Here is a 12,601-nt window from a genome sequence, read left to right as displayed (position 1 = left end):
CTCACAACTTACTCATCGATCGATCATGAAAGAATAGAAAGATACCAGGATGCCGAGAAGAAAATTTAATGACTTACTTGAAAAATTGTTGCGCCTCTGCACCAAAAGGAGGATGAGGTCGGGCAGAAACAGAATATGCTCAAAGTGGTCTGATCAGCTCCCAACAGAAATCCTAGAGTCGATCTTGAAAAGGCTTCCTTCCGTGGTCGACATCATTCTATGTTTTCTGGAACTCCGCTGCAAATTCTGATATCTCTGCCCCATATTACACTCAGCCACCTGATCAAACTCCATGGCTCATGTTTTCTGTCGGTCATGAAATTGATAACGTGTTCGTACGTGATCCCCGCCTCTGCCTCTTTGATCCTATTGAGGAAAAGATGCATAGAATCGAGAGCGTTTTTCCGGGTGCCAAGGTTCTGGGCTCATCATATGGATGGCTGGTCATATCAGAGGACATACGTGAATTATTTCCTCCTATGCGTCTGTATAATCCGATTTCAAGAGCTACCATTCCACTCCCAAATATTTGGACCAGCTTTGGTTCAGTGAAAGGTATTCTTTCATCCAATCCGTTTAGAAACAAGAACGCTCTAGTTGCAATCAAACACGATCGAGTAATTTTCTTCTGTAAGCAAGAAGCTGTATGGATTTACCCTGATATGAATGGAGTCAATGGACCAAGCTGGCGGGTGTGGCATTAACCCCTGGCTACAACTACGTTGATATCTTGTTTCACAATAACCAACTATTTGGACTGACCTCGTCGTCGGGGCCTTTTATAGATGCGACACTGACCGATGGTTCACTTGATGTTTGGGACTGTACGGATTCCGTTCCGGTTAAGACCTTGTCTGTTCAAGGCTCTACCGTCTCCAGTTGTTTTACTTTACTATGTTCTTCTGGTGGCATGGTGATATTTTACGTGTGAAAAGTTTTGATTGCACAGCTTGGAAAACCCAATTTTTTGTTGATAATTTATTATACATATTGTCTCTTCTCGTCAAATGGGGATGTAGCTCAGATGGTAGAGCGCTCGCTTAGCATGCGAGAGGTACGGGGATCGATACCCCGCATCTCCATTCTTTTTATTTTTCTGTTTTCTATTTTATGACGATGTCACAAACTATATGCTTCTCTGTTTTGATCATTAGCTTCGACCATATAGCTATCTCCACCTGTTCCTCATTTTGCCTTAAAAATATTAAACTTCATAATCTGCACCAGTTAATTTCCTTGTGGTGGTTGTTAAGCTTTTAAGAAGAATTTTTCAATCACTACATATGACAATTTTTCTAATATATTTTGAATACATGAGTTGAATAATTTAAGCCTGATGATCTGTAAGACTTCCAATGGCTAATGTCAAAGTCAATTACCCTGCAAACAAGTCCATCGTTCTTTGTTGAATACCAAAGTACCAATCTCCAAGCAGGACATGTATGCTTCTTTGTATGTTTCACAACAGAACCTTCAAAGCCATGTACGCGTTCAATAAATTTTCTTCAATCCCTTTTATTTTTGGCTCCAACATATTAGAGCAACAAAGATAATAGCACCCTCTTCCGCCATCTTCAGCTTCTCAAGAACTCAAACATGGAGGAGGAGAAGAAAGAGCATCATCTACGTACGAATCAACTCATTAATGGTTCGAGGAGAGTACTAGAAGTAGAAGACGAAGAGCTGCGAATTCTTTCTCCAAAGGTTATGACTAGAGGGAGGAGAAGAATCAAGTACTGTGGGATTGCAATCGCAGTTGTTCTGCTCCAGATTGTTGTTCTAGGTGTGCTTTGCCTCACTCTCTTTCGCTTTAAAGATCCGAACATCAAGTTGGATTCAACTATTGTGGAGAATCTGAACGTGGGATTGGTGAGTACGCCCTCCACCATCAACATGAGTCTGAGTCAAGAAATTCTGATCAAGAATCAGAACTGGGGTGGGTTCAAGTATGATGAAAGTGCTGTGGTTATTTCCTATGGGGGTGTTACAGTTGGTCAAGGCACAATTTCTAAAGGTTCTATTAAGTTGAGAAAGAGCAAGATGGTTAGTGTTGTGGTGGAGGTAAAGGTTGAAGAAGTAGGCAATGATATTAGCTCAGGGGTTTTGGGTTTGAAGAGCTATACAAAGATTAGTGGGAAGGTCAGTATGGTTGGTATGGTGAAGAAAAGAAGAACTGGGGAGATGAATTGCAGCTTGAATATTAGTTTGGCCAACAAGAAAATCCAGGACTTCAATTGCCACTGAATTGTATTCTGAGTTCCAAATGAAGCCTCATCAACTTGTTGCTTTCTTCTGTTTGGTCTGGATTTTTTTGCTACCCTTTAGTGCTGATTGATTTGTATGCCTTTTATTTGTTGTAAATATGTATCTGATTCTGTTGTAGTTACTTAGTGATCTTAAAAATAGATGAATGAAGTCCAGTACCAAGTTTGTTTCTGTATGTGTTATATATGATTTAGCTTGTTCATCCTAAACCCTTTTTCTTCTTCCTTAATTTTCACTTGTAGAGGCAATGCAGAGATTACTTGTTCATTACTCTCTTCTGCAATTTTCTTATTTTCCTCTTCTGATAAAGTCAAGGAGGGCATTTCTAGCTGGTGGATTCAGTCAAGGATGAACGATTCAAAAGAACATATAATTATTCTCTAGGTAAAGCGGAAGCTTCTTTGAAGTTGATGGTATAACCAGCTAGGATGATATATACTGATGCTTGCTGGTTCACATTTCCAGTATCCCCAACTGGGTCAAACATATCAATTTGTATCTGAAACTTGTATAACTACTTAACAATCTTGCATTAACAATATTTATGCAGGCTAACATTAGTTAATATGTTCATTTCTAATGCATGCTATTGGAAAAGGAATTAAGAGAACGAAAATGCATGCTAAATTGCTAATAACTAGTTATTTTCTTTTTTATTGTAGTTTACAGATGGTCATGCACCAAATGTGGTAAAAAGAGCATTCTGAAAACATGAAGTCACAACAAATGTCATGTAAATCTGGAGTCGTGACTAATACATGTAAGCGACTACTGGAGAAGACTCTCCCAAAACAAGTGGAGACTACCGAAGCTCAATTTGTTTTGCTGCTTTACAGTCGGCTTTCATATAGAGATTAAGATATTAGAGGATACTAAAAGAAATGTAGAGATCATGGAAGGGAGATAACCATAAAGATCAGAGACACAAGTGAAAGGTAACCTAAAGTTCAAAGTAACAACACATTGAATTTAATTCATTAATTAAATTAATCATATTAAAGACCAAAATCATATATACGCTTGTCATAAACACGAGATTATGATAAAACAAAACATTACATTTTAGTGCAAAGTAATTTAAAATTATTATACTCGACGTGTCTCTTACATTGTTAATATATGTTACATGTGTAGCTGTAGATCCTGTAGTCACATGGTGGAACTTCTATAGGTAAGGAAATTTGGCAACTTCTTTTGAGTTTTAAGTCCTCCACTTACCAACATCATATGATGTCTTTACTTCTGGAAATCCATACAAGGTCGATCTTATATATTCAGACAATCAGACTTACTATAGATTGATATGCATATATAATTAACCAACTTAGTTTATGATATTCAGATGTGGTGCACTAGAAGCCTTCAATTTGTAGTTATGCCGGTATATGTCATAGTATGTTAACTAGATCTTTGTCAAAATCAGAGTGCCGGGAAAGGAAGGCTTATTTCTTCCACATTTTTCATTAATATGGTAGATGAAGGTAGTTAAGAAGTTGGTGGTGAACACACTTGGGAATAAACCGAAGACACTCATATTCTTGTATTATATTTTGGATGATAATATATAGTCAATGGCAAGAAATAATGATCGATGGTATGAAATTTTATGTCGTTAGTCTCGTTAGGGTGTCACACTTACACAACATCACCATTATTGAAAATAGTAAAATGTCATCTTGTTTGAACAAAATCAATCATTTTCAGCACATTTATTTTTAATAATTAGTTTATGAAATTAATTTACTCCAACTGTGCATGATTTAAATTTAGCTATTGAAGAGCTTCAAATTTATAACATTTAGCTATAGCATCTTTAGCAATGCTAGCCATTTTTTAGTTAAATTTTAGTCAAATTAGGTAAAATGTTATTTTGGCTAGTCATTTTAGATATACGGCTACATCAGTACTTTCTATTTTAGTTAGCATTATATCAACATTATTCTTCAAATAAAGATTAAATAGTTTAAATATATTTATATATCACGTAAAATATCTTACAAGGAATGTATTAAACTATAGCTAGCCTCATCTGAGTCATCTCGCTCTCTATATTTAGCTAGCGAAATAGTTAAAAGTCATAATAGCTAAACTTTGACTAATCTGCTAGAGCTCCGAAAATATCAAAAAAGCTAAACACTCTCTCTAAAATAGCTAAAAACTAAAATAGAGAGTTTGTTAAAGTTGCTCTAAGACTTGAAGTTCAAGTCTTGATCTTAAGATTTCACGAATTGCAATTCTTAATTGAATCATAATTAAAAGTGAAGATCGTATTTAGCTGCAGAGAGAGATCGAGTTTTGATAGTTTGATTTGTTATCGGGCCCTTATATACTGAAGGGCAACACAACATATCACGATCCATTAAAATGACAAAGCCGTAATTACGCAACAAATGCGATACAAACTGACGATTTTATGGGCCTTATGAACATTACCTATCATATATGACTGAATTTTAGCATATAGTATAAATTCTATCACAAGTAAATATCAAAGGGTGATTTCCCTAAGTTTTGGACCTATAAATGAAGAGTTAAAAACCATCACATGTTTGTCATAATCATGTCACGAAATGAAATAGTATCTGTTCATGTATCAAACTCTATGTGAACATCAGTCATGTGTGAGTAAAGGTCAACTTTCAGCAGCTTGAAAAAAAATCATGGGTAGGCAAAACCCACAAAATCTCTCATTGTCAGCACTTGTAGAAACTCTGACTAAACCCCATGATCAACACACACTACCACTTACAACTCAACCTTATAAGACACCAGACACCCTAGCCTCTTCTTCCCCATCAGCAACCTCTAGCCACGATGGTGGAGAAGGAGCAGGCAAGACCGCTAGCCCCAGCCGGCTACCGCCCCAGCAGCGATGACAATGAAGCCGCCCTCCACATGAAAATAGCTCGACGAAAGAAGTTCATCAACTGCTGCGGGTGCATAACGGCCATAGTGCTAATCCAAGCCGTGGTGATCATCATCCTAGCTTTCACTGTGTTCCGAGTCAAGGAGCCGAAGATCATGATGAACAAAGTCACAGTCACGAAGCTCGAGCTCGTCAATGGCACCACCCCCAAGCCGGGCACCAACATCTCGCTAACGGCTGATGTTTCAGTGAAGAATCCGAACGTTGCTTCGTTCAAGTACAGCAACACCACCACCACGCTGTACTATCACGGCACGGTGGTTGGGGAAGCTAGGGGACCTCCGGGACGAGCTAAGGCCCGACGGACCATGCGGATGAACATCACGGTGGATATCATCACTGACATCCTCACCACAAACCCGAACCTGAAGACGGACGTGGGTTCGGGGCTATTGACGATGAGCAGCTATTCTAGGATTCCGGGAAGGGTGAACATGTTGAATATAGTGAAGAAGCATGTGGTGGTGAAGATGAACTGTACTATGACGGTTAATATTTCTAGCCAGGCGATTCAAGAACAAAAGTGCAAGAGGAAGGTTAGTCTCTAGGTGTGTGTTTCATTTGTACTACGTTTATTGCAATTCATGCATCACTTGATCATTTTACATCGTTCAAATCTTTTGCAGCAATGATCTATGTATACGTGAAAAAAAGTTGTTTACTATAAGTATGATCGATTTTACTTCTCTTGTATTTGATCTGTATTTTACCAAATTAAACCAATCTCAGTGAACGTAGCTTTTCTACTTTCACAATCATCCATCAATTTAAGCGACTACGACATATGTATCATCATATGTGACACACATTTGGAATTTAGAAACCCGAAACTGTCGCTTCCACTTTTCTTTTTGTTGAAGCATTTCATCAAGCAGCTTACATTAGTATATTTTACATTCTCAATTGAAGAAAGTGAAAATACAAAATTGCTTGCTCTTCCCTTCAACAGTTCAGCCTAGTTAAATGTGAGCATTTAGCTCAGTACTATTTCGTCTAGTAACATAGTCTCTTATTTGTAAGTTAGAGATTATGAGTTCGAGTCACAAAGAATCGGTTATATCATTTGAGTTATTTATCCATAAAAAACAATGTGGACAACAATGTGTCGTTACTCCTTTTGTAACATGAATTTGTCTCATGTAGCTTATACAAGGAAATCGAAAATTTCATATTATTTAAAAGACTACAATATGTTGCAAAATAGACCATGCCGACCGAGTTATAAAAGTTGCTTAACCAAAGGAAAAGTTCAAATTTTGAAAGAGAGTACCAAAGAAGATTCGTTGACCAAATTAACACCATGAATCCATGATTAAGAAGAAGTATTCAAAGAAAGAAAAATACTAGGACTATAGTACCGTTATGCATCCTATTCAATCCTATGTACAAATTAACATGTCGAAGGTGAAGTTCGACAACTACATTTGCACCCATGCCTTAACTTCAATTGCTTTTACGAGTGTATCATTATATTGTTTGGTTGGGTTCGTTTCAACTTTCAACCGAACAGGTTCGACTATAAATGCATCATCACTTCTTATATATATAGGATATGTTTCATCTCGAATTGGATCAATTGTCATATATGTATGAAGTCATAAGAAACTCAACAATATTGTGGAAGAAAACGTTTGTGCATTTGTTAGATACGGTTGCTTCCTCCAGTAGTTGTCTTAATGTTAACTGAAAACTCACTTAAATTTCGGTCATTATTTTCATTTTGTTAAAAAAAACTACACTTTAGCGTGTCTTGGGCTTAATAGGAATAAGAGAAGGTAATTTCATATTGTAGTAGGATTCATATGCATACTGTAGAATCAGGATATTGCTACCTTAATGATACCTTGTAATTCTTCACCGGTCAGAGCAGCTCTCCTGCAACAATTTTTGGCAAGCTTCAAGCAATTTCTCAAGGCTTTCAAGCGTCAATTACTTCAAGTATTTTTTCTTATTAAAGTTTTTGCTTTCAAAATTCAAAGTAGTCTACTTCAAGGAATTTATCCCTTCTTCTTTCTCCCGACCTTTCTTAGGAAGTGGAACTATCTTTGGGCATTAACGTGATAACGAAATTCACATGAATGAAGATAGGGGACAAACGATTATTGTTTTGTTGTTGGAAATATTTTGATGCCAGTCGAGCCCACGAGCCAGCAGATGTTGCATCATCCACTACGCTAAAAGGGGGACTGGCGACAAAGGATTATTGTTATAAAGAATTTTCACACAAAAAAAAAGATATTGAATTGAATGAGTATAACACATCTTAGTCTCTTGATCTAACTCAATACTTGGAATTAGTTATCACCCTTTGTTATTTGTAGATAGCTGATGATCACCCCGACTTTGTCATTCTAGATTCTCAAGCAAGAGAATACCATAGATGGGTTTATGATGTGGAACAAACTTCTATTGGAAACGATTACACCTCAACTATTTTTCCCCTCTAAAGACCTAAACGCTAAAAAGCCAAATGTCATGATTAAGTCTTAAGCACTTATGCTTCTTAGGCGTCGTAATACGTGCAAAGAAAGGCCCCAAAGCCCGGTAGGATGCATTTAAGAGGGGAAAAATAGTTGTGGTGTAATCTTTTTCAATGAAAGTTTGTTACACGTCAGAAACACATCTATAATATTTTATTCTTTGCAAATCTAGGATGTCAAATTCAAAACTTTAGGACTTTGTTATTAGCTCAAGAACGTGTTAATAACGTGTTGAAAGAAAAATATGGAGAAATAGAGAGTTGAGAGAATTCTGAGATGTGTCTAATTCATTGACATGAGCCTCTATTTATAGAGGATTATAAGGTAACATTAAGGTAACAATAAGGAATCCTAATTCTACAATACATAAGAATCCTACTACAATATGGTATTACTTCATCCTATTTCCTATTCTCGTTAGAACAAGGCAAATTCAAGTGTATTTTCCTTCAACACAATTCATACCGTGAATCTTTTGCCGAATTGCTAATTCAATATTTCTAATACAAAATATTTTCTTTAAGCACCAAGGCGCCAAAGAAAGTCATGTAGCGGAAGATCATGAATTGATACATTCCATTAGTGTAGCTAGTAACCGAACACATGAGCGGCCTAATAGCTCTAAAGGGAGAGGTCCACCCCCGTAATAGGCACGCCAAAACTCACCACTATTAGTTTGGATATCCGGCCTAACCTTAACATTAAGTCACGACACATGTGGAAGGTGACTATCTAAATGAACCAATACTAAAATAACGAATTTTTCATCCCACCTTAATTTTACGCATTAATTCTTTGGATGCAAGTAGAAATGAAAGTTTGGAGACCTAGTCTTTATGAACTTGTTAGCTCTTCGTGTCTATGCAGTCAAGTTCATTGCATTTTACCAGATTTTGCCAAACCCGAATAGGCCCAAAACTTTGCTTAAACGGTTAAACCCTAGTCAGATCCCAGGAACCCCAAAACACAAAACCCTTTGGAAGTACTTGATTCTTGAACCCAAAATATCCACAAAGCACCCAAACAAAAAAACTGGCTGCCCAAAAAGGAGAAGGGGAAGAACTAGATGTCAACACCACTCACCACTCACAATTTCCCACCAAATTTAATGCAATCCCCTCTGTGAGTATTAAATGCAGCAGCTGGAAGCACCCAACTACTTTCTCTCTCAAAACCACCTCCAATGGCTAAAACCCCTCCCACCCTCCACCACCTCCTCCTCCAATGTCCCCCCCTCCCTCCTCCCCCTCCTCAAATTACCTCACTACCCTCGGCCTCGGCTACGCCATAGCCATCGCCCTCGGCTTCCTCGTCCTCCTCTCCACCCTCCTCCTCGCCTCCTACATCTGCTGCCGCGTCTCCCGCCGCTCCCAAACCCAAACCCGAACCCGAACCCAAAACCCCAACTCCTCCTCAGAAGGTGTCATCCTCCCCCGCATCATCTTCGTCGCCGAAGACGACGACCTCGAGAACCCACAAAACGACGATGACAACAACTCCGCCGCCGGGCTCCACCACAACGTCATCAACTCCTACCCGAAGTTCCCGTTTTCCAAGGAGCTCGGGGGCGGCGACGCGTCCACGTGTTCCATCTGCCTCTGCGACTATCGGGAATTCGAGATGCTGAGGATGATGCCCGAGTGCCGGCATCACTTTCACCTCTTGTGCCTCGACGCCTGGCTCAAGCTCAACGGCTCCTGCCCCGTCTGCCGGAACTCGCCGCTCCCGACGCCGCTGTCGACGCCGCTGCAGGAGGTCGTGCCGCTGAGCCAGCACGCCGCCGATCGGAGATGGAGGAGGTGATTTGATTCATTGGTTATTTGGTTTCTGGGTTTTAATGGGTTTTTGGTTCTTAGTTGTGGGTCTTTGTTAGAATTGTGTTAGCTTTGATGGGTTTGGAGAATTTGGAGTGGGACTGTAAATTTGTAGGGGTGAGACTTTGAGAGTGGATTGAAGAGTTTTGTTTGTTGTATAATAGAAAATCCTTGATTTTGTGATGGTAAAAGCTTTTGGGTTTCTTAGAATCCAAGCTTTAGCCATCCTTGTGTACCAATTCTAATTATTTTTTTTGAATTTTAGGACTTTGATTTCACTCAAAGGATTCATCTTTAGTTCAAATGAACAAGCTTTAGCTTTGTGCTGGTCATTCTTGCTTCTTGCTTGTTGGTTTTAGCCTTGTACAGTTTCTGGAAATGCTTAAATCTGTAGAAGTTGATGTAACAGTGATCTGTAACTGGGTTTTGGGAACAGTCCCTGCATTTTGAGCAAAGGGGTTTTCTGGTTCTTGTTTTGGTCTTGCTTTTACTTCACTTCTGCTTCTATAAGATAAATTATCCTGCTTCATCAACTAGGTGCCAAACTTGATGTATGTACAACCTGTTCCTGCTTCCATTTTCTGAAAAATGGAAGACTTTAGAAAGACGAAGTCAATCAAAGCACTGAGAGTAGCAGTGAAGTGAGGCACGTGTTCGCCGTTAATCCTCTGTAAATGTCTCTGATTCACACTACAATATAAGAATAAGTGACCAGAATTCTAATCAAGCACCATGAAATAATAGAACTGTGTCAACTGTATTTTCCATTGACCAGTACAGTATTTCATCCTCTGTTATTGTATCCCAATAGCCGAAGCTCTAGTTGCTTGGATTTGAATTTGCCTCCCACTTTTGCTCCAGTGGTGGCATAGGAGAAAGGGGTTTAAGCTATCAGAAGTATTTATATATTCAGTACTCTGATCCCCAGATTCTTAATCAATCACTTTGATTAGCTTTTGGTAGAGTGATCAGGAATTCCGCCCAATTATCTCTTCGATCAGATAAAACAAATGGAACCTTTGGACTCTGATCTCAAAGGTACAAATCTCCATACCTCTGACAATTTTAAAAATGGATCAGTGCCAGGTAACATCTTCAACCTTTAGCTAACTATTAAACTAAGCTGTTACCTTTTTGATATCTGTATCTGATTTCAGATTTGAGTTGTTGAAAATCAATGTTCTTTTTTAAGATGATTTTCAGCTTTTCAGGTCATTGAGATAGATATGAGGAAACCAAGTGTTGTGAAGTTGGGAACATGGAGAGGAGTTCAGAGGTCAATTTTCATATTGGGTAGTTTTGCTCTTCTCATCTCTATTGTTACATTAGCATCCAAATTCTACTCTCTCAAATCATTTCATGTTACTGATACCATCTGCAATTATGTAAATACTGATAGTCAAAGCAGGATTGGCAGTCATGTAAGAATCACTCTTGAAACTGTGATTCAGAAACTCCAACAGGAACTTAACAAGTTCAGAGATTCAACAACAGATTCGTCGTCATCTGCGCATTTGTTGAAGCACAGTTCGTTTCTTGCTGATATTTTGGGATTAGTCGAGTCGGTGCACGAATCTCTGGTGCAGAACGAAGGGACGGCTCAGAAGTTAGGCAATGATGTCAAAGACATCCATCCTCTGCTAAAACCGAAGCAACAATCCGATGAGCCTGCGGACTACTTTCTGATAGAAGAGATTCGGAAGTATGTCAAGATCAAACCGAACAGATTGGGAAAGCAGAATTTCATGGGAGCTAATGGGACTTTCACTAGCATTGGCCATGCTTGCTTTGCTATGAAGAAAGAACTTGAAGAATACATGACCTATGACATTGGTGATATCTGCAATGATGACTGGAAGCTAGCTCAGAAGCTCATGGTTCATGGATGTGATCCACTTCCGAGGAGGAGGTGCTTCTCTATTGCCCCAAAGATATATAGCAAGCCATTCCCAATTACTGAGTCCTTGTGGAAGCTCCCGGACAACAGAAATGTGCGGTGGAGTCACTATCGGTGCAAGAACTTTACTTGCCTCGCAAGTAATTCCGCTCCCAAGGGGTTCTTCAAATGTGCAGATTGCTTCAATCTGTCACACCATGAAATGCCTAGATGGATGAAACTAAATGCAGACCAGAATTTGAATCAGACTGCGGATTTTCTTATTCCTGAAGTGCTTCAGATCAAGCCGGGGGAGATCAGAATCGGACTGGATTTTAGCGTAGGCACGGGGACTTTTGCAGCTAGGATGAGGGAGTTCAATGTCACCATTGTCTCGGCAACAATCAATCTCGGGGCACCTTTCAACGAAATGATAGCTCTTCGTGGACTCGTCCCTCTTTACTTGACAATCAATCAAAGGCTACCATTCTTCGACAACACTTTGGATTTGATCCACACCACAAGATTTCTTGATGGCTGGATTGATTTTGTGCTGCTAGACTTTGTTCTGTTTGATTGGGATAGAGTTCTGAGGCCTGGGGGTTTGCTTTGGATTGACAGCTTCTTCTGTGTGAAGGAAGATTTGAATGATTATTTGGAGTCCCTGAAGATGCTGAGGTACAAGAAGCACAAATGGGTTATTGTTCCAAAGATTGATAAAGATGATGACAAAGAGGTTTTCTTTTCTGCTGTTCTAGAAAAGCCACCTAGACCATTCCGGTAATCACATATTGCTCGTCTTATGCCACCATTGTTTCTACACGAGCTCATAGTTTCAAATATTATGTCATTTCACTAGAAATTACTTACAAGGGATAAATTCATCAGAATTCAATTTTTTGTTTTCCTGCTTGTGAGTGCAATAAGGATTATATAGGGATACAGGGAACCCCATTACCACCAGAAAGTAGAGGAGTTGGCCCGGCCCCAAGCCATTTTCAGTTGTTGGAGGTACTTGCTTGTTAGTTTCAGGGTGTCCCCCTGCATATTTGGTCCACTAATAATTTCACGGTGAAGAAAAAAAGACACTCAAATTGGGTACATAATCATGAAATTGTAAATTTTTGTTGTGAATTTGAATCCACACTGAAGAAATACGAATATGAAATAAACTGTTTGTGTTTTACAGCAAAACACTGGACTAAATTTTATTTCTCTAGCTTCTGCAAAATGGTCAAGC

General features: G+C 39.0%; 3 protein-coding genes and 1 non-coding gene across 4 annotated transcripts; all 4 read left to right on the top strand.

The window, feature by feature from the left end:
• The first annotated feature begins 1,009 nt into the window (after window positions 1-1,009).
• On the top strand, window positions 1,010-1,082 carry TRNAA-AGC. Its single transcript has one exon. It is a non-coding gene; the product is annotated as a tRNA-Ala (tRNA).
• A 514-nt stretch (window positions 1,083-1,596) lies between these two features.
• Window positions 1,597-2,244, top strand: LOC101303168. Its single transcript, XM_004308283.1, has one exon. The coding sequence runs from the start codon at window positions 1,597-1,599 to the stop codon at window positions 2,242-2,244; it is 648 nt and encodes a 215-aa protein (XP_004308331.1).
• A 2,760-nt stretch (window positions 2,245-5,004) lies between these two features.
• Window positions 5,005-6,064, top strand: LOC101306460. Its single transcript, XM_004306679.1, has one exon. The coding sequence runs from the start codon at window positions 5,080-5,082 to the stop codon at window positions 5,737-5,739; it is 660 nt and encodes a 219-aa protein (XP_004306727.1). The 5' UTR covers window positions 5,005-5,079; the 3' UTR covers window positions 5,740-6,064.
• Window positions 6,065-8,895: 2,831 nt separating this feature from the next.
• LOC101302880 lies at window positions 8,896-12,145 on the top strand. The gene is made up of 3 exons (XM_004308282.1): window positions 8,896-9,470; window positions 9,845-9,900; window positions 10,689-12,145. The coding sequence occupies exons 1-3, from the start codon at window positions 8,896-8,898 to the stop codon at window positions 12,143-12,145; spliced, it is 2,088 nt and encodes a 695-aa protein (XP_004308330.1).
• Window positions 12,146-12,601: the final 456 nt, after the last annotated feature.

This window comes from Fragaria vesca, linkage group LG7, assembly GCF_000184155.1.
Source record: "Fragaria vesca subsp. vesca linkage group LG7, FraVesHawaii_1.0, whole genome shotgun sequence".
Lineage (NCBI taxonomy): Eukaryota > Viridiplantae > Streptophyta > Magnoliopsida > Rosales > Rosaceae > Fragaria > Fragaria vesca.
This window is presented reverse-complemented; position numbering and strand designations above follow the sequence as displayed.